This window comes from Amphiura filiformis, chromosome 13 (genome assembly GCF_039555335.1).
Source record: "Amphiura filiformis chromosome 13, Afil_fr2py, whole genome shotgun sequence".
In the NCBI taxonomy this organism is placed as follows: domain Eukaryota; kingdom Metazoa; phylum Echinodermata; class Ophiuroidea; order Amphilepidida; family Amphiuridae; genus Amphiura; species Amphiura filiformis.
The window spans coordinates 65,969,923-65,993,059 of record NC_092640.1 but is presented as its reverse complement, the minus strand read 5'-3'; the positions used below and the strand labels follow the sequence as shown (position 1 = coordinate 65,993,059).

General features: G+C 35.3%; 2 protein-coding genes across 2 annotated transcripts in view; one reads left to right on the top strand and one right to left on the bottom strand.

Annotated features, from left to right (window-relative positions):
• Positions 1-402: 402 nt before the first annotated feature.
• Positions 403-969, bottom strand: LOC140167852 (uncharacterized). Its single transcript, XM_072191143.1, has one exon. It carries the CDS (start codon positions 967-969, stop codon positions 403-405), a length of 567 nt encoding a protein of 188 aa, XP_072047244.1.
• Positions 970-3,741: 2,772 nt separating this feature from the next.
• LOC140168664 (synaptic vesicular amine transporter-like) overlaps positions 3,742-23,137 on the top strand; it is a 38,382-nt gene continuing 18,986 nt past the window's right edge. The window contains exons 1-5 of the mRNA XM_072192078.1: positions 3,742-4,184; positions 19,011-19,155; positions 20,770-21,082; positions 22,103-22,161; positions 22,889-22,972. Of these exons, the coding sequence (XP_072048179.1) occupies positions 19,044-19,155; positions 20,770-21,082; positions 22,103-22,161; positions 22,889-22,972 (568 nt within the window). The 5' untranslated portion in view covers positions 3,742-4,184; positions 19,011-19,043. The remainder of the gene's footprint in view (positions 4,185-19,010; positions 19,156-20,769; positions 21,083-22,102; positions 22,162-22,888; positions 22,973-23,137) is intronic.

Genomic DNA, 23,137 nt, shown 5'->3' with positions numbered 1-23,137 from the left:
AAGTCACCCGGTTCCCGATTGAATATGACTAGAGAGGTTGCGATTTCTAAACGCCGTGATTGTACGCCCGTCCATCATGTCTATCAAAATCACTCTCCTGTATCGGAGCGAGGTCACGTATTTAGCCAGTTTTGACGATTTTGCACGTACGAAATGAAAGCGGAGACAACGTTGAAAATGCATAACATTAATTTATCCATTTAACAATATGTTAAATTAAGACAGTCAAACAGCTGGCTTCTCTTTTGATGTTTACTTCTACTTCTACTTCTACGTTGGTTCTCGTCAAAGCCTGTTCAGCATCTGGACGAGGGTGCTGCCGACGAACGACGGTGTGGTGCAAGTGTAAGCTATGTACATGTGCTTGTGCTGGTGACTATGTACATGGAGATGCTGGACTGCTTAGAGCGTTGCGATGGCCTCCTTGAACTGCTCCACTGAGGGCAGCTCAATGATATTTTGAGGAAGACCATCCCATTCCTTCAACGTTCTGGGGAAGAAGCTATGTTTGTAGGAGTCACTGCTTGTGCTTAGTCTGGTGAAACGGTGCTGTTGTTGGCTTCTGGTAGTGCGAGCCCTGGGTTGAATGTAATCCGGCCGGGGGATGGCCACATGTCCATGAATGATCTTATGCATCATGACCCATCTACTGTGTTGTCTTCTTTTTTGAAGAGGTGGTAGACCAAGCTCCTCTCTCATGGCTGTGACACTATCTTCACGATTGTAGTTGCCAGAGATGAATCTCACTACTCTTCGTTGTACTCTTTCAAGCTGATCTACCTGATTCTGTCTGTAGGGGTCCAATATGGCTCCAGCATATTCAAGTTGGGATCTCACGAGGGTGGTGTAAGCTAGCTGTTTTGTTGCTGTTGAACACTGCGCAAGATTCCTTCTGATAAATCCCAGGGATTGCGATGCTTTAGATGTTACATTTGCGATGTGTGGTTTCCAACTCAGCTTCTCATGCATGAATCTCAACACCCAAATACGCCTGACTGGATACTGCTGACAGTCTATCTCCCTTCATGTTGTAGCTATGGATGATAGGGTTCTTCTTTCTATGGATCCTCATGGTGTAGCACTTTTTCGAGTTGAAACCCATCTGCCATCTATCAGCCCATTCATTTAGCTGGTTCAAATCATCCTGCAGGGCAACTGCATCTACAGGCGACTTAATGTTGCGATAAAGCAGACAATCGTCTGCGAACAACTTGATGGTGGAATCGATGTTGGAGCCGATGTCATTGATGTAAAGAAGAAACATTAAGGGCCCCAAGACTGTCCCTTGGGGCACACCAGAATCAACGTGAACAGAGTCTGACGCCTCGCCATCAACCACAACCCGCTGTGTTCTAGTTGTTAACCACGTTTTAATCCAATCCTTTGTGCTTCCTCGTATTCCATAGAAATCAAGTCTCTGGTGTGGCACGGTATCAAATGCCTTTGAGAAATCAAGGATTTGAACATCTACCTGGCAGCGGTGGTCTAAAGATCTGGCCAGATCTTCGATTGTGACGATGAGTTGTGTCTCTGTTGAGTGTTTCTGACGAAAGCCATGTTGGTACCAAGTAAGTGCGCCAAATGAGTCCATGTGGTTCATGATAGAGTGAAATATTATATGCTCCATTATCTTTGTTGTGACACACGTGAGAGAAACTGGCCGATAGTTGGCTGCAGTGTTCTTGTTTCCCTTCTTAAATATGGCCACAATATTGGCAGACAGCCAATCCATAGGTAGAACTCCACTCTCGTACGACTAAGTGAATATCACCTGCAACACCGGAGCTATCTGCTGTGCATACTCCTTTAGGATGCGAATTGGTACGAGATCAGGGCCTGAAGGCCTTGTTTGGATTCAATCCTACCAACAGCTTCTCAATTCCACAGGTAGTAAATGTAATGTCACACATTGATGGATAGGAGCTGTCACCTTTATCTGGAATATTGGTGGTGTCCTCTTGAGTGAAAACCGACTGATACATTAAGAGCTGTTGCCTTCATCTTACTATCAGTTGCTGGTCCACTGTCCATTTTCAGAGTTGGTATACTGTTATTGTCTTTCTTTCTGCTGCATAAAAAACACACCCGTGTTCTTGCGAATCACGATCCCAGATAAAAAAACCGTGTTAATAACATTCAGAAAACAGTTTTAGTTTCTTAAACTTGATGCAAAACATTCTAATGTTAAGTGTTGACAAAATATTTTGCAAAATTTTGACAAAATTTCTAAAAAAGTGTTGTAGTGTTTTTCATATAATAGGCTAAAACGTTTTTTTAAATGTTTTCATGATCTTCATATAACCCGAAGTTTAAATGTTACTAAAACGTTTTGAAATTATCCAAAACTAAAACTCGTGTATGACACACTTATAACGTTTTAAAACATTTTTGTGTTTGCTGGGATGGGAAGAATAAACATCTACCAAAAAGTGATTACTCCCTTTAAATAATGGCCATTATTCCCTAACCGTTGATTGTATGCCAGATTTGGAATATGCAGTCGAAGCAGAATTTATTTCTGCGCATTATGACACCTCATTTGTTCCAATGGTCCCAATATGGTCCCAAGATGATGTCGCAGCGTACATTTAAATGAAAGTAACCCAAGATTTGAAAGTGGCAGTAAAATCCTATTGCCTTGTATTTAGTGTTCTTTGAAGGAAATCTTATCAACTCTTATTGGATTATTCTTTTTGTTTCAAGCATCTGGAGGGGATCAAAACATGTGATAATCAATAACAATTGTCATTATTCACATCAGTGATCATTATTCACGTAATGTCAAATTGAAACATGAAGATTTCAATATTGTTTTCTGGCTAACAAGGTCCTAAATTGCCTACAATTGCAAGTTGTCTTTTCAGTGGTAAAGATTCAAAATTTACCGATTTCCACTTCTTGTGACCTTCTTGGTCAGAGAAAACATTGAACTTGTAATGTTTTAATATGGGATTAAGTAAAAGTAAACTGATGTGAATAATGACATTTTTTTAAATTGATTATTACATATTTTGACCTCCTCCAAATTCACGAAACAAGAAGATTATTATTCCAATGAGCGCAGAAAACATTTGCTTCCATGGACACTAACATAGCAATAGGACTTTGCTGCAACTTTAAAATCCTGAGTTACCTTCATTTAAATGTACGCTGCGACATCAATATTGGGACCATTGCAACAAATGAGGTGTCATAATGCGCAACAATAAATTCTGCTTCGACTGCATATTCCAAATGTGGAATAATTGCCATTATTTAAAGGGGATAATTAATTTTTGGTAGATATTTATATTTGCATTGTATAGCACAAAGAGCATGCTAGACGAGAAGGGAATAGTGACACGAGTAAAGAAACTAGGTTGAAAGAAAAGAAACATAATATTTAATAATGTGAACAACTAGCAAATAGCTGTTAAGATAAGATAAAGTGACCACTAACTAACGTATAGATGGTGTAAGAATCAGAATATAGAAGAGCACTTCGTATTTATCTGCTTCTAATCACTGCAAATCACACACAACTGTGCAAAATTTAAAAATGATGATAGGAGTACTGCAATCAACGTACCACTGCACTTTTTGTTTGTTTGCTAAGTTTGGTTTGTGTCCGCTGCGTCGTATAGTGTCGCCAGCAACCAATATCGTCATTCGCTCTGCTGAACGGATGTTGAAAAACCGCTTCCAGCCGTTGCTTACATCCTGGCGCTAGATCGACGATACTGACGAAAACTATCATGTCAAATTCACTTAGTTTCATTTACTTTATTAGTTTTGAAAACGATGGCGGTGGTGTAGTGTATAGCAGTAGACGAAAAAATTTGGAGATATTAGCGGGTGACGCTTCTGCATGTATTTGTACTATTTGTAGAGTAGCCACCACTTGCATTGCGTCGCGCCATTTCTACAACCCGCTAGTGTTTGCTTAAAATGAGAGTATTGGGATTGCGCACGGAAACCAGCTTACAGACGATATCGTACAGCTACTGTTGGAATTGGCGTGCAAACGTGTGGTCCTCTCCACCATATTATGGTGTGTGTCTTAACAATCTGAGATCTTCATGTCTTGTGTGCTTCGTTATTTCACATGCATTATTCTAACCTTGAGAAGAAAAACTTAGAAGTGACGCTTTGGCTTATCAATCGCAGAAACCTAGGCTACCACCAATAAGACCATCCAAGTTTGGGTAAGTATAATTTATATATAATTTAACATTTAAGGGGTACTACACCCCTGGCCAATTTTGTGCCTATTTTTGCATTTTTCTCAAAAATTATAGCGCATTGGTGACAAGTAAGATATGTAAATTATAGGGGCAAGGACTACAACTACTACACTGCAAATTCAGCAACTCCAGGCAAGTATTTATTGATTTATTGATCAAATATTGGTTTTCCCTAATTTTTGACTATAATTCCACAACTGTTGTCTGTGCTGAAATAATATTTTCAGTGCAGTAGTTGTAGTCCTTGCCCCTATAATATGCTTATCTTACTTGTCACCAATGCGCTATAGTTTTTGAGAAAAATGCAAAAATAGGCACAAAATTGGCCAGGGGTGTAGTACCCCCTTAACAGACACAACATTGTAAATTTTGATGTTGTGCGCAGCAATGGCAATTGCTGACATGTCAAACCGTGTAGCGACGTATTGGAAAAGAGTTGAAAGCATCAATTTTTGCTTATATATTCATGGTTATTTTTTGTTAATAAATGCACATGTGTTATGGTGGATGACCGTGACAAGCACTTAATACATGTATGATTACAGGAATGCTCACTATATGGTGTCAACAAACAATGGTCGAATAATTCGAATTAAAAAATATCTGAATGGCGTATATGACACAGATGTGATGTGCATGTTTAATCAATGCTGAAATAATAAAAGCACACTTATTTGTTTTGTTAAAATGTACATACTCTTACACCAAATTCTTCTGTTGTGACGATTTGATTGGAACAGTCGTGCAGTATCTTGTTAGCTTTAATTATTACCATATTTGCTATAGCAAAACTCTAAATTGACAAAGATTGATACTAATATGATACAATTTGTAAAAGAGCTTTTGGTAGCAAACGCGGTATGAAACTGGTACTCCTACTAACAAGATACTGCACACGTCCGTGTTAATCAAAATGCCATAACAAGATCAGGTGTTGGTGTAGAACAGGTTACATAAGTGCGGACTGTCTTTTTGTGTTGTGTATGTGCGCACAATTAACATGTATAATTAGTTCAACAAAATCTAACAGACATTTGATCAGCGAGTTTGCTTTTATTGATTCAAGCAGTGGCGTAACCAGTGGGGGGACAGGGGGGCGGACGACTAAAATGGGGACAGAGAAGTGGGAAAATGGGGACGGAAAAAAGAAGAGAAAAGAGAAAAAGAAGGGAAGGAGAGGGAGAAAGAGAAGGGGAAGGAGAGGGAAGGAAAAGGGAAAGGAAAGGAAGAGGAGGGAAAGGGAAAGAAAGAAAGAGGAGAGAGAAGAAAAAGGGAGAAGGAGATTTAATCCAAAAATTTCGGCGCGCTCGCTACGCGCTCGTTATTTACCAAACAAATAGATTCGCATGCTACGCACGCTCGATATTGCGATAAAAAAAGAATATAGGGAAGATAACAATTAATTAACGTTTTAGGGACGATAAAGACGTTTGCCCCCTCGGACTGACAATGCCGGCTACGCGCCTGGATTCAAGTTTGTTAAAAATGTCTTGAACAAATACACCGAACTTACGACAATTGACCGAGTTTGTATATATATCAACCATGTCAATGGTGTGTGATTGCTATTGTTTACCCATTATTTGCGAAAACTGTTACTTTGAGTTAGGTAGAAAGTCACATGTTAAATATGTGTATCAATAAAGTAGATCATTTACAGCATGTTCAGTCTGTGGGTTCGGTCTTCAGTAGTTTTAAAATTAAAATTGTTCAGTTTGTATTGCTATTTATAACATTGATATCTTCATTATAATGTTTTGCTATCTTCAGTAGATAGTTGTATTTTCTGGGCGTATTGATATCGTCATTCGCATTTTCATGAGCATACTGCGCACAAAAAATATCCGTACACTATAAAAAAAACAATTTCTTAAGGGATCTAGAATGAGCGTTTATTGCGTTTCGACAGTATTTTTTGTGGGACATGAGAGCACCTCAGACGTATCAAATTGCATTCTGAATACGAAGCATGTCTTTCTGATATCAAATAATTTTCATTTTTTGAAATTCACGATATAATACAAATTTTAGGACAAATTATTAAAATTTGATATTTTTCACATTTTGATATATAACAGTCCTCGAAATAAATTTTATAAATCTAATGATATATTCTTAAAGTGTATGTAGCTGGGAGGAAAAGCCGACGATCAATTGAAAATTTTGACCTTTTATATTGAAGATATGGATTTTTTTCCCAAAAAGACCTATTTTTTTGGTGTTTTGCGAAAATAAATCAATATCTTCAATACGAAAGGTCAAAATTATCAATTGATCGTCGGTTTTTCATCCCACTTACATATACACTTTAAGTATAAATCATCAGATTTATAAAGTTTACTTCAAGTACTGTTAAATATAAAATTTTTTTAATGATTTGCCATAAAATGTGTATTACATTGCGAATTTCAAAAAATCAAAATTATTTGATATCAGAAGGACATTCTTCGTATTCAGAATGCAATTCGATATGTCTGATATGCTCTAATGTCCCACAATAAATACTGTCCAAACGTTCATACCCCTTCCTTAAAGACACTCAAACTGAATTAAAAAATAAAGTTGTCGATCAATAGAGAAATTTCAGAGTGTTTCAAATTTTCATGTTTCAAATTTTCAGAGTGTATTGTTTAATTTTAGCAGATTACATATTTATTTATAGCTTTGCTCTTTTCATTATAGCCTCATTGTGAGAACATGTTTCTATATTCAGTATAAATTATTAACAACAAATATTTTAAACAACTATTTAAAAATCGGGTTGCTTAAGCCTGTACCAGGGGCGTTGCAAGAGCCGGGGGCATAGACAAGAGGCAAAACGGGGCCCTTTTAACATATCCTTTATTAGCCTTATTCCTAAGGGAACAACACGAAATTTTCATGAAGTCCTATAACATAACATGTGTTATGGTGGATGACCGTGACAAGCACTTAATACATGTATGATTACAGGAATGCTCACTATATGGTGTCAACAAACAATGGTCGAATAATTCGAATTAAAAAAATATCTGAATGGCGTATATGACACAGATGTGATGTGCATGTTTAATCAATGCTGAAATAATAAAAGCACACTTATTTGTTTTGTTAAAATGTACATACTCTTACACCAAATTCTTCTGTTGTGACGATTTGATTGGAACAGTCGTGCAGTATCTTGTTAGCTCTAATTATTACCATATTTGCTATAGCAAAACTCTAAATTGACAAAGATTGATACTAATATGATACAATTTGTAAAAGAGCTTTTGGTAGCAAACGCGGTATGAAACTGGTACTCCTACTAACAAGATACTGCACACGTCCGTGTTAATCAAAATGCCATAACAAGATCAGGTGTTGGTGTAGAACAGGTTACATTGGTCGCCGGAGCATTGAATTTTGTGTTGTGTATGTGCGCACAATTAACATGTATAATTAGTTCAACAAAATCTAACAGACATTTGATCAGCGAGTTTGCTTTTATTGATTCAAGCAGTGGCGTAACCAGTGGGGGGACAGGGGGGCGGACGACTAAAATGGGGACAGAGAAGTGGGAAAATGGGGACGGAAAAAAAAAGAAGAGAAAAGAGAAAAAGAAGGGAAGGAGAGGGAGAAAGAGGAGGGGAAGGAGAGGGAAGGAAAAGGAAAGGAAAGGAAGAGGAGGAAAGGGAAAGAAAGAAAGAGGGAGAGAGAAGAAAAAGGGGGAGAAGGGAGATTTAATCCAAAAAATTTCGGCGCGCTCGCTACGCGCGCTCGTTATTTACCAAACAAATAGATTCGCATGCTACGCACGCTCGATATTGCGATAAAAAAGAATATAGGGAAGATAACAATTAATTAACGTTTTAGGGACGATAAAGACGTTTGCCCCCTCGGACTGACAATGCCGGCTACGCGCCTGGATTCAAGTTTGTTAAAAATGTCTTGAACAAATACACCGAACTTACGACAATTGACCGAGTTTGTATATATATCAACCATGTCAATGGTGTGTGATTGCTATTGTTTACCCATTATTTGCGAAAACTGTTACTTTGAGTTAGGTAGAAAGTCACATGTTAAATATGTGTATCAATAAAGTAGATCATTTACAGCATGTTCAGTCTGTGGGTTCGGTCTTCAGTAGTTTTAAAATTAAAATTGTTCAGTTTGTATTGCTATTTATAACATTGATATCTTCATTATAATGTTTTGCTATCTTCAGTAGATAGTTGTATTTTCTGGGCGTATTGATATCGTCATTCGCATTTTCATGAGCATACTGCGCACAAAAAATATCCGTACACTATAAAAAAAAAACAATTTCTTAAGGGATCTAGAATGAGCGTTTATTGCGTTTCGACAGTATTTTTTGTGGGACATGAGAGCACCTCAGACGTATCAAATTGCATTCTGAATACGAAGCATGTCTTTCTGATATCAAATAATTTTCATTTTTTGAAATTCACGATATAATACAAATTTTAGGACAAATTATTAAAATTTGATATTTTCACATTTTGATATATAACAGTCCTCGAAATAAATTTTATAAATCTAATGATATATTCTTAAAGTGTATGTAGCTGGGAGGAAAAGCCGACGATCAATTGAAAATTTTGACCTTTTATATTGAAGATATGGATTTTTTCCCAAAAGACCTATTTTTTTTGGTGTTTTGGGAAAAAAATCCATATCTTCAATACGAAAGGTCAACATTTTCAATTGATCGTCGGCTTTTCATCCCACTTACATACACTTTAAGTATAAATCATCAGATTTATAAAGTTTACTTCAAGTACTGTTAAATATAAATTTTTTTTAATGATTTGCCATAAAATGTGTATTACATTGCGAATTTCAAAAATCAAAATTATTTGATATCAGAAGGACATTCTTCGTATTCAGAATGCAATTCGATATGTCTGATATGCTCTAATGTCCCACAATAAATACTGTCCAAACGTTCATACCCCTTCCCTTAAAGACACTCAAACTGAATTAAAAAAATAAAGTTGTCGATCAATAGAGAAATTTCAGAGTGTTTCAAATTTTCATGTTTCAAATTTTCAGAGTGTATTGTTTAATTTTAGCAGATTACATATTTATTTATAGCTTTGCTCTTTTCATTATAGCCTCATTGTGAGAACATATTTCTATATTCAGTATAAATTATTAACAACAAATATTTTAAACAACTATTTAAAAATCGGGTTGCTTAAGCCTGTACCAGGGGCGTTGCAAGAGCCGGGGGCATAGACAAGAGGCAAAACGGGGCCCTTTTAACATATCCTTTATTAGCCTTATTCCTAAGGGAACAACACGAAATTTTCATGAAGTCCTATAAACGAAAGCCCTTTCGTTAGGAACCCCTTTTCTCCCTCTAACGTAAATGTGAAATGTCGAAAATTCCAGTATTTCTAGGTAAATAAAAAACTTAGTGGCCCAGAATTATATGGTTTAATTAGCCATAAATTGGCAAATGGCAATATGCGACTCGTTTTTCTATATTTAAACTTCAATATACATGAATTTTAAGACCGCTGTTAAAAAAATTAACATTTTCATACTACACATACATTAAGTAATTTTAATTCAAAATGTTTGCCTCTTATTTCCTGTTAAAACAGGAAATAAGAGGCAAACATTTTGAATCTTTGTTGTTGGTTTACTGGGAATGATGTTAATGTATTTATTCATCTGTCATTGATGATGAGAGTGTCATCCTCATCCATCTAAAGCAGGGGTAGGTCACTTTTAAAACTGGACCTTAGTCTATTCAATTGCTTGTAACTTTACTTCTTGAGGTCACATTGGACTCAATGCGGTGTCATAATCTGCAGGATTAGATAGTGCATCTATTAAAAAATTTACCCCAATATTGTTTAGTTTTGAAATTGTGATTATTTTTCCAAGTGTAAGGATACTTTATTGGCGCAGTATACATCGAACGTACAGGGCTACTAGGTCTACCTGTAACATGTGTAATGAACTTTATTCTTAGCTATACAGAATTCACTTGATCATTATGAAAAGTATTCATGTGTATTCTCATGAATCAAGTAGACATGGAAAACTTTGAAAAAATAATGTATAAATACCAGTTATAAATCATTCCATGTCAACAATTTACATATCTATACTAATAAAATCGTAAGCTCTGTCTGTCCGTCTGTCCGGCTATGCGTTTCGCCGCGCTTCGACGCATCGCTCCAATATTTCGGATATAGATAGGTATCGGGCATTCCACATTTATGGGGTGGTTTGAAAGGTCATCGGAGGTCAAGGTCAAAGGTCAAAATTTCAACTTTGTCCGATCGGGCCCAAACTTGGTGGGTGGAATCCTTGATACGAGGCAAGTATATGCCCGCAATAAAATCGAGGTCAACCGAGGTCAAAGGTCATTACGGAGGGGTCAAATTTCAAACTTGGTCAGATCGGGCTCAAACTTGGTGGGTCGAAACCTTCGTATGAGGGGAGCATGAAAAACATTATATGGAGGTCATCCGAGGTCAAAGGTCAAAGGTCATGGATTTCAAACTTTGTCATATCGGGCTCAAACTTGGTGGGTGGAATGCTTGATACGAGGGGAATATATGCGCAAAACAAAATTGAGGTCAAAGGTCATGTAGGGGCTAAATTGAAACTTTGCCCTATTGGGCTTAAACTTGATAGGTGGAATCCTTCGTATGAGGGGAGAATGAAAAAAATTACACCGAGGTCTTAGGTCATCAAACAGTATCGCTATCATGCCAGTGCTCTCACAGCATCAGGGCTCTCACAGCTGCAGGTGCACTAGTTCTATAAAAAATGTTTGATATTGAAAAAAAAAATTACATCCCACGTACACTCCTACGCACAGGACTCCGATTTAGCATGGACTTTTGCGTTTTAATAATAGTATAGTGTTAATATACGATTTCGGTCAAATTTTAATTTTATTATTCTTTGCCAAAAAAAATAATGCAATATTATGTATGTATAATTGCTATCGTCAGTAGACTGTCATACGTGGTTCAAAATAAGTTTAAAGAAATAACTCAACTTCTAAAACTTCTAAAAAATTTCTTTGCATAACTTGACATACATTTTATAGGCTACTGAAGTTTACAAATATTGTGCTTCTTACTGTCTACTGAAGATAGCAATATACTGGAGATGCAAATATATGTGAACATGTGACTGCCTATACTGAAAAATAATGTGCTATTGATGTTACCATTGTTACTGTCTACAGATTATAGCAATAAACATAAATAAATAAATAAATAAATACGAATACGTGACTGTATATAGGCTACTAAAGTTTACAAATATTGTGCTTTTAATGTCACTGTCTACTGAAGATAGCAAGAAACTGGAGATACAAATACATGCAAACATGAGACTACCTATACTGAAGTTGAAAAATAATGTGCTCTTAAAATGTTACCATGGTTACTGCCTACTGATGATAGCAATAAACATAAATAAATATGAATACGTGATAGGTCACTGAAGTACAAATATTGTGCTTTTAATGTAAGTTACTGTCTACTGAAGATAGCAATAAACTGGAAATACAAATACATATGAACAAGTGACTCTCTATACTGAAATTGGAAAACAATGCGCTCTTAAACTTGTTAAAATATTACTGTCTACCGAAGATAGCAATAAACTGATGGCTTAGATTCAAATATAATGTGAACACGTGACTGTCTATTTGTAAACTGAAAATTGCATTAATTATACTGGAAATGTGACGTTTATACTATTCACCGCTATATACCGCTATATCTATTGAAGATTTGTCAGCTAACTTGATGTGGTTATACGTACAATCTTGCACTCAAGTTTTAAACTTTAAAATCGACCTCGATAAACTGCTAAATACTAAATACTGTGTGATAATACCTTAGATCAGAAGGACCAATTTTGTCGTTTTTATTGCGATTAATTTATACAGATGATATCAATGCAGCATATAGCATGACATCTCACTATGTTATATCCAAAGGTGCCCCTAAATTGTATTTCAAACTGAAATTTTACACCCCCACAAAATTTTTGGCATAGGCCTAGTCCAGAAATAATTAAAAGACCCTTTTGGCAAAAATAAATCAGTACAATTTTGACTCAACGAAGTGAGTCAGGCTGTCGCATGGCACCATACCATTTAATACAGTGATGTTTTAATTGACGTTGATCATGTTTGACAACGGCGAATCGTAGCACTAATTATAGTAACAGCAGAGGTCATCGCAATTAAGTTTGATTGACTCGGGGAATCAAATGAATTCTGATCGCTACTGCACTTTTCTTTCAAACTAATAAAAAAACAGCTTTTCTGACGAATCAAATGTTATGATGAATAGATAAACAACAAGTAAATTTGATGTTTAGGGTATTTGTATGCCGCAAAGATCGTTTAATATGCTATTATGTATATAATGAACATCGACATGTTTGGAGATGAAGCATTTTGTAAACATCATCTTGTAACGTAAACAATTTAAAACATAATGTCAATTTTTCCCAGACATTTTCATGGATAAAATAGGGGACGGCAAAGAGTAAAGTGTCATTAAAATGACTGAAAATGAGAAAAAAAATTGTCAACAGGATATAAACAAATTGGTTTTGCCCCCCTCCCCTAATATGGGACAAAATATTATTAGTGGGAACGAAAATTTGGCATTGCCCCTCCATAGTAATAGGCTGGCTATGCCCCTGATTTCGAATTTGAAAATAATATTGCTATCTTCAGAAGATAGCCGAATGCGTAGGCCTACATCTTTCGTATAGTTTCTGGCCTACGTTACAATGGGCGTCTATTTGTAGCTCATGTGTCATTTTAATGTGTGTTTGTTTGTACGTTCGCTCCGTATAGAGATACACTTTGGTCCTGATGGGAATAGGCTCAAGCAAAAATAATGCTCAAGTATGCTGGCCTGTATTGAAAGAGAAGTGAGAAACAGATTAGAAGATATAGAACAAAGAAAAGAGGCCCTTTCCGATCAATCAAGTGAAAAAGGCAGCCTTTGGGTCAATAGAACGATAACAACATTTTTATTACCTTTTATATGTTATAGTAGCATTTTCAAGAGAAAAAATACATATAAAAATATTTTAAGAGGTTGCCAAATAACCAAAAAAATGGGCTATTCCAGTAGAAATCCATACACCTCTACCTTAATTTCCCACACAAGGGGGTATCATTTTCAAACGAAGTCACTCCTTCATGTAACCCCATTTGAAATTCGCACACCCTGTGTGTGAGATTAAGGTCATGTCTTAAGGGTAGGCCTATATGGATTTCAACTGCATGAGATATCCCATTACAAATATAGACTTTTTTTTACCACAAAGTGGTAAAATTATTCTGATGTGCGTCTACCACTGTTCAAGTTGTGAATCACTGACTGCTATTCACGGTCAAAGCTAATTTACGGATAATCAGTTAGGACGCTGGACAACCAATTCTTTAGAAATGCATAGTCGCGCTAAAAGTCGATCGATACATGTTAAAATCAGCACAATTCAGAGATACACCTTTTTGCTATGAAATTTATTTTCTCGGTCAAATATAAAGCAATATTTTTTTCTTCAGTAATGTCAGTTAAAGACATAGTGCTTGGATATACATTTTTTTTAAATCCTGGTGTTAAAATTCAAGCATCATATTTTGTCTTTTAGTGTGATATTTTTGATTTTTATAGGCCTTTAGTTCGCCCGCGAGCTTTTTACGGAATTCATTTTTTAGCGTCTCAAACTAATAAAGTTTGCTAAAGAAAGATATTTCCCACCTCTGTAAAGCACATCGTGTGGGTCTATATATTATAGTTTTGTCAGAATTTCCGTTTTTATTTTACCCTTTTCCCTTCATGCTCCGAAAATGTCAAACTCAGTACTTTATCTCGAGAGCAACCAGCAGAAATAATCGATATTTCAATTGTTGTCAACCAGGTCCCTTTTCCATTGAAAACCAGGATTGCCTGACCAGCGCAATTCTGGTAAATGAGGTGAATTTTGGAAATTTGCTCCCGTGATAGCCTGCAATTTCAATTTATAGGGGCTATGGATTCCATGATTATGAAAACCACTTTGTCTGTTTGTTTGTTTGTTTATTTACCTAGGATGAGGTCCATGGGAAAATCCACTGTCCAAACCTAGAAAAATTCGCGTGTTATTAGAGGGGATTTTAATTTTCTGTCCCTCCTATCTCCAGGTGAATTTTGAATGACCCCCCCCCCCCCCATCGCGGGTTGGCATTTTCATTACACCCTTCAGACTTGCGTTCGGATTTGTGTAGGCCTATTTGTCATAATTTAGCGCTATAGGACCTACTTTCTAAATGTATAACTATAGCCGTGCTATATAAATATTATAAGGTATGTAATATTATGTAGGCCTATGGGGGTGGGGTGGGTACTCAACACATTTTAACCATGACTTACAATGCAAGGCTCATTGTTGCCATAAATGATTTTTCCCTTTAGGTCATTATAATAGGTTGTTATAAACTTCCATGTTTAACCTTGTATTGTTTTGGCTGCTTCATTATGACTTTCGGTGGGTTTAAACAATTTCAAACAAACACAAACAAAAGGCACTATACCCAGTCACCTTCATGACAATTGAAACACTAGGTAATTTCTTTGCTATATTGAAGTTCTGGCAACACTGTATCCAGGCCGGGCACCCAGAGATATCGATCCACAATGCTAGTATTAGCCTAAGATTTCACGCGTGGATTTGAAAAATTTTCAGCTGGTAGTCACAAATTATGGAATCAAAACGGAAATTCTGACAAAACTATGATATATCGCTCACGGTGATGTGCGTTAGAAAGTTGGGAAAAATCCTTCTTTAGCGAACTATATTACTTTGAAAAGCTAAAAAATTGATCCAAAAAAAGGCTCGCGGGCAGAGTTGAAGCCTATCAAAATCGAAAATCTTACACTAAATGACTGAATTTCACGACTAAGTTTAACACTAAGATTTGAAAAAAAATACAGTATCAAGCATCACAGTTTTTCCTGACATTTACTGAAAAAATGAAAATTATTGCTTTTCATTTGGCCGAGAAAAAAATTTTTACACTGAAAAGGTGTAACTCAAAATTTTGTTCATTTGAATACCAAATTCGATCGTTTGTATTGCCTTTTTAAATGACTGAGTGAGCCTTGCAGAACAATAACAATCGGTTGTCCAGCGTCCTAACTTAAGTTAACTTAACTTAAGTAATGAGTACTTCTACACAGACTCGGAAATAAACTTTCTATTAAAAATCGAACGTGCGACAAACACCTTGTTCATTCACTGTGCACGCGAAATCTTGACCACGCTATCAAAATAGTACGCCAAGTTTAAAGGAGAGCAACGTGGCTGGACAGCCGGACGATATAGGGCCTATCATATATAATTATACACATATATATACAAAAACAACATGGCTTCTGTACCATTGCACGATTATCTTTATTCGCATGTTAGGTCAATGCCCATGCAAAATATGGTTTTCGTAAGTATGGTCGAAATTTTGTTATATTATATTAGGGTATGTAATTACTGTTTCTCTTTCAGCACTGTGCATAGGTTTATATACTGCTTTATACAGCCCATAAATTGGGAATAAATGAGCAGAGAGCTCTTACTGCGACGGATAGGAACGGTCAGAGGTGCTCACCCTACTCTTCTCGAAACTGACTGCAATTATATGTAGGCCTACAGGTGTGACACAGGCGGATTAACATCTCCTCCGAAAGACGGATCACTCTCATTTGAGATCAAAAATCTGATTTTCGATATATTAATAGTCATTTAATTAGTCATTCTATTAGTAATTAATTAGTAATGTCATTAGTCATGCAATTTCTTATTCTTAATTGCATATCATAAGCCATGAAAATATGTTGAAATGATGCAAATTAATGTGAAATATGATATTACTGTTCTTTTAGCATTATAAATACATCATTTAAGCATTATTTTACTTATAATCTTTTAGCATTATAAATACATAATTTAAGCATTATTTTACTTGAATAAAAAGTTATATCTTGTATGACTAATTTTAGTTAGTCAAAAATTAGACCTTTTTGACTAACTTAAGTTTAACAGTGTATAGCTTTTAATTCTAGAATATTTGGAATCCAAACTTATATCATCAAGTCTTTCAGGCATTTTGAACCTCTTCTGATGAAACACTGTTTTTAGAATTGTATACCCAGCAAACACAAAACGTTTTTGACATTCGCAAAAGGTTAGAAAATGTTGCCAGAAAACGTTTAAATGTCGTTTATATACACTGCAAAAACAGCAGAGCAACACTTAATAAACATTTGAACACATAATAAACACTTGTTTGCAAGTGAAGTAGAGGTGTTAATTTATGAACACTAAAATAACACAAAAACACGTAAAATATGAAGATATTTATGTTTTTAAACACAAGATCGTGTTAAAATTGTGCTTTTTAGTGTTTATTTAGTTTTAGTGTCTTAAGTGTTCAAGGGCTAACAAATATTTGACACAAAATGTTTGCAACAAATATTTTAAAATAACATTTTAAAAGTGTTGTTGTAGTGTGATTTCATACAAAACTTTCCAATAACGTTTTCATGACCTTTATAATATAACCAGACATCTAATGTTATTAAAACGTGGTTTTTTTTTCAAAATCAAGACCCAAAATTTAACTCACTTAAACGTATAAAAATGTTTCGTGTTTGCTAGGTAAATCCTAATACCCACCCTAGCCTAACTCTAAATAATAAAGGATTGATGGCACAGATTACATTTTTGGGAATTGGGATTTACAAAGATATGCCATACTGCAAAGACGTATGAACATAATTTTATCCTGAAACATAGCCCACATCATATCACTTCGGAGGCTCAAACCTTATTATTGACGAATTTTAAAACCCTTTTTCTTGAAAAGATACTGTACGGTTCACATTATGCACCCTCTTCGTTTTAACCTCGTAGGTGTTATTCAGCAGCAACCCATTCTCTAAAGGCGTGTTAATTATTTTTGTAAAAACGTTCCCATGATGAGATATTACTAACCTAAATCAATGTTTTTAAAACGTTTTTTTTTTTTGGGGGGGTGTCGAAACGTTTTAATACATTGAATGTAGAGTGGTTTTTTTTTCTCTTTTCCACTGAGCACATACTTCGGAGCCAGTGCTTTTATTTTGTTTTGTTTTTATATACAAAAGAACAATGAAGAAAAATCACAAAAAATCATTAAAAATCACAAAGAATTACAAACGCAGCATTAATTACAAAATGTTACTACATTTTAAACTTAAACAAATTACAAAAGCATACTCAAAGAATCATGTTATCTGAAAACCAGTCTTTAAAGAATGTAGAGTTATAATCGTATAATGAAATGGTTTAAAAACGTTAAGTATGTAAAAAAACTACATTTTTAAAATGTCAAAATGTTATTGTAAAATATTTGTGCAAACGTTTAAAAAATATATTGTCAACATGACATTATGACTGTTTTGCAGCAGCAAAATTTTTTTAAAACATTTTATACTTTTTAACAGTTTTGTTATACTAAATTCGACATTTAAATATTTTCTTGTAACCTTTTCTAACCATTTTCGAAAAAGTTTTGTTTTTGTTTTGTATTTTTGAATCGCGTGCATAGACCAACCATAACCTTTTTTTTTGGAGTGATAACCCTTACTCAGGTTATTCTATAACAGTCCTGCCGGAAAAACCATATTTCTATAATAAGAAACATTTTAGTTCAGAACCACACGAGACAGTTTTAGTTAAGATCAATGGCGTATTTCCTGATTTCTTGGTCTTTATACGCCTCCCGCAAGCGATATCTGGTGCTTTTAAATGATTAACTTGGACATGTTTTTAAGACAGTGACATCCCTCAAGACACTCATTTAGCGATAGCCAGGTGACCTTTTGGTATACAGCTTTTACAATACAAATGAAAAATTGCGAGTATTCTTTAAGCTTTAGCAACTATTTTAAACTGCTGCGATTTGGTAGTTCACAGTATATTGCGAATGGTAGTGAGCTTTGGCAAAAATTGCATTGATCATTACATAGCGAGTATGTCGAAGAATTCAAATATCACAGATATGCTTTTGTAGGTCCTGTGGTTCTTGAGATATGTTGTAAAGAGGGCTGAAACAACAAAAAAAAAAAAAAAACCGTACATAACTTAACGAATAAATCAAGCAAGTTTTCAGAGTATATGATTTGTAGAATGAACTTTTGCAAAACATCAAAGTGTTATTTTTCAATAATATATTGATTTAGATCATGAATATTGATTTTTTGACTGCTTCAACCAACAATACATTGCACTTAAATATCGAAACAAGTAAAGATGACACGCAAGAGGGAAGGCATGAGTTCTATAAAGGCGTTCTGATATTTTTGAAAGTAAATTGGTCATTTAGAGCCGAACAACTACGGCAAAGCAAATGAAATTGGAATTTACTACCAGCGCACATGTCGCCAATACGTACCACTCCTTCGGTCATGTTGTGGTACGACCCTTGTGTATATCACTGTCCCGCACGCCGTGTACGTACTGTGTGTTATGAACATCGTGTATGCGTTCGACTAATAATTCCATCGTAATAATAAAGCGCCGGTTCCGGCGTTTAATTCAAAATCTCGGATTTTGACAAAACTACAGCACCTAGAGTCTTGATTTTTGCAGGGTATATTGGTTTAATAAAGTACAATTTAATCGTATAAAAAAGGAATTTTAAAAATTCAGTGAGGTCGTCTTCCTCAGCAAATGTTATAATATGGCTTCAATTTGAATATCTGTTACTCGTATATACAGGTAAACTCCATCACATCTATAATCGAGCCTAAGATGACTGTGTCTATGGTAACTTGGTTAACCAGACTCCGTGAATCACGCACTGCACTTTTGGTTGTTGTATTTATTGCACTCTTTCTGGACGAAACCCTTATGACCGTTATTGGTGAGTTATTTGAGCTTTGATAGTTTAATTGAAATGGCAGTTCCTTTTTTTTCAAAATTATTTTCATGATAAAAACAAAGCCTACTCTAGCATTATGTTATACGCATACGAGTACAAACAACCCACAACACGCAACCCGCACCCCCCATACACACACCCCTAACCCGCACCCGGTACCCCAACAACTGTCCTTTAATAGATCTCTCCTTCAATCTCAGCGATGCATATAACACACACCCCGTTCGCATATCAACAAATGGTACACTCGCCCCCTCCCCCGCATCCGCACCCCTCTCCTCACCCCATTTCCCTCGACATTTGAGCATATATGTTATAGTTCATGTGACTATTAAGCATTGTTGAACCAGGAATTGGTAAGTTCACGTTATTCTTGATCTTGAACTCCGTACGTACATGCTTATGTGTATAGAAATAATGATGGTTTTCACTTGAAATTTGTACTTCACGCGTGCCCCAACACACCCCCACATACAACCCCTAGATGGAACAACTACCTGTGTTTAATAACCGAATTCAAAGTTTATGTTTTATTTCCTTCAAACGTGCATGAAAAGTGCGCTAGAATCTGTGTCACAAGTCGCGATATTTATGAATGCATTGCTCGTGTATAGTCTCGCCGAGATAAGACCCTTAATTGGTAAATAATTGCTGTTCCAATGATTTGAAATTAATAGCTTCGATGACTTCTATCTACTACTGGACAGGGTTAAATGTAAATCATTGAACGCTATATGCTTTATGAGATATTGCTATAGGTGGTGAATTCAATTTCTTTGGTATTTTATTATTAGAAACTTATAAAATACTAGTGTTTCATAGGTATTTATAGGTATTTATAAGTATTTATAGGCCTTTAGCAAATCTTCATAATTCTTACAGTAATTTATATATTTTTGCACAATATTTGTAAGAACAGTTTCGGCAACTTACTGGCTGAGTTTTTAGTAAAATTATAGCACTGTTTACCAGCAGTGTATAAAAGTTGAATCTCGATGTTTGTAAGGCAGTTTTGAGCCTTTTGAAAACCATGATACTTGGGTCAAATGGATTTCAATGGGACTAACAAATAATTATTGAATAAAATACATCCTGGCTGAAAATAATTATAAAAAAATACCTCATTTTGCAATTAGGGTTTTTTAAAAGCCACCTATACTGTACAGTGTAACATTGTACAGTGCCATTGCAAGATTAAATGGACTAGTCCTTGTCATGTGGGACAGGGTTAGAAAAATGCATACAAACGAGGGTATGATATAATTAGGAATTATTTCCTAGCCTCTTAACCACATGGTTGGTGGGCTACAATAGCTATTCAAGTTAGACACATGCAGCTATGTAAGGGATAAACTACGCATATGAGATATGGCTTCAAGTGGAACTATAGCTCACTGCGTGAAAAAAAATTAGAAAATTTGAAGAAGAAAAAACTGCTCGACAAATGCATATATAGCTATAGTAACCTTGTGCCATTTTTTTTTCTGAGATTCGCAAGGAGTTGGTGATTTTTATAATTATCATTGATGCATTTGATGGGATGTAGGGCTGGCCTTTAATGTATTTTTTTTTTTTTTTCATTCTTTTGAATTCCAGTTCCAATTATTCCTGACTACCTTCTTTTCATATGCAAAACTTCAAAATGTCTACAGAATGGCCACCTCATGGAAGGGGAAAAGTGCAACTATGATGTCACAGTTCCTCCTATCGAATCCAATATAACTACTCCATCCCGCTGGACTCTTATTAGTACGGATGCACCTGAAGATGTTAATGTAACCATTGGACCTACACCTAACCCGGAAGAGATATGTTATAGTGAAATAACGGGAAGAGTTGGTTTATTGTTTGCGTCCAAGTTTTTACTTCGAATAATATTTAGTCCAATTGCGGGATATCTTACCATAAGGTATGTGATTTACCCATAATCCTCGTCAAAATGTGTTGGAACACTTGGCCTAAAAAATTATTTGATTGGCATAACATTAAAAAAAATTAGGGTAGGTCGGTCGGGATTTTTTTACGTTACTTTTAAGCTGTAAATTTCGTTTGACAATGGCTTTGGAACTTTTTTCCTTCTTTTTTTAAATATATTTATTTATATTTATTTTTTTATTTTTTTGCAAAAAAAAAAAAAAAAAAGAAAAAAGTCAGGGTCGGGCCTTATTTTAGGGTCGGTCAGGTTACGCCAATCAAACAATTTTTTTAGGCCTTATGGAAAACGTGCACCATATAATATTGCATTATTTCTATGAGACTGTTTTGGCTCTCACCTAACGACCCTAAAAAGTGATCATTTTCTCACCCAATTTTCTCCCTCAAAGTCCAAACGGTTCGTCTCTCACCCAATGACCCCACAAGTATATTCATACAATTTGCTCTCACCGATTGCTCAAAATAATGCTCTTACCCAATGACCCCATTTTTGTTTTTACCTTTTGCTCTCACCGAAAGCCCATGACGGTGTAAATGCCCCTCGGACGATTCATTCCAAAGAAGCTTATTATAAATAATTACATTCGACAAAAATTCAACTAAAATTCTGACAGTTAATGATGTAGCAACATTCATTGTAAATGAAAATGTTTGGGTTTTTTTAAAAATACTTATGTATTTTCTGGCAAATTTTTTTTAAACATTAGTTAGTGTTTACATGGTAAATAGGAAGTAAACACTAACTTTTAACAGTAAATTAAACACACTCATAAACACTAAATTATAAATATAGATTAGCGAGGGTTTAATTAAGTGTTTACCTCGCATATACCTTAACTGTATAAACACTAACAGTGTTAGGAAAGTGTTGCAAGAAAACACATTGAGGTGTTCATGTAAGTGTTTAAAACCTAAACGTTTTCATTTACACTGTTTAGTGTATTTTGATCCTATGTTCTTATATCTTCTTCTCTATCTATTTTCTCCTGGTTAGAATGGGGTACTTCTCTTTATTGTTCATTGGAGGTTTATTGATGATTGCTTCGTGTTTAGGTGAGTTCTCTGACGAGGATTTAAAAAGTGAAAGAACACATTTTAAAGAAAGATTGCGCTCTTTCACTTTTTTACTAGTACTTTTTTATTAGTGTTTAAAAGTGCTAATAATTAGCCATCAATGAACTGATTACAATTATGTGCGTGTATAGTCTATGCGTATTACCGAACAGTGGAGGAGGGGAGGAGTGCTTAGGATGTGATGGGTGTATGGGGTGTGGATATCAATTCAAAACACGCACGTTAAAATATTTTTTATTTTTAAATACCATGTTTGCTCTTTCTACTTAGGTCTGGAAACTGTTAACTCCTTAAACATGTAATACATCTTCAACCTATACCACTGTGTAAATTCCGCATTCTAGTAAACTCTTAAATCACAAAAGAGGCATGTCGAATGTATAGGCATTTGTATTCAAATTGAGTGTCCAAATACTCTTGATCATTGTTCAAATTTGCTGCATATATGTGTTCTAACATAGTAACCCGCGTAAAGTTGTCACAAAATTGTTCCAAATTTTAAATGCACATTATTGCTGAAAAATTACAATTTCCTCCATTCTCTACTTAAATTCGGCATGTAATGATTTCAAGTACGCACAAACATGCTTGGGTTTGGTTCAGTACTTTTGAGATTATCCTTTTTTTTTCAAAAAGATCTGTTACAGTTTTAATATTTAATTATATAGACATTAACCTTGTTCATATTTGTTCTTTTCTATTGTAGTATTTGCGATAGGACAAACATATGCATTACTATTAGTAGCACGAATGATCCACGGAGTAGGTGCCACTCTAAATGACGTAGGAGGTAAGTAAATATTTGAAAATTGAGAATGAACAAACTGCAGTTAAATTCTCATTGATAATGTATCGTACATGTACTGCTGATTAAATAGTTCAAACACTCAGTAGTGAATTGAGGGACCACATGGCTCCCTCGCTCGGAACAGAGGATGTGACTTTAACGAAACTA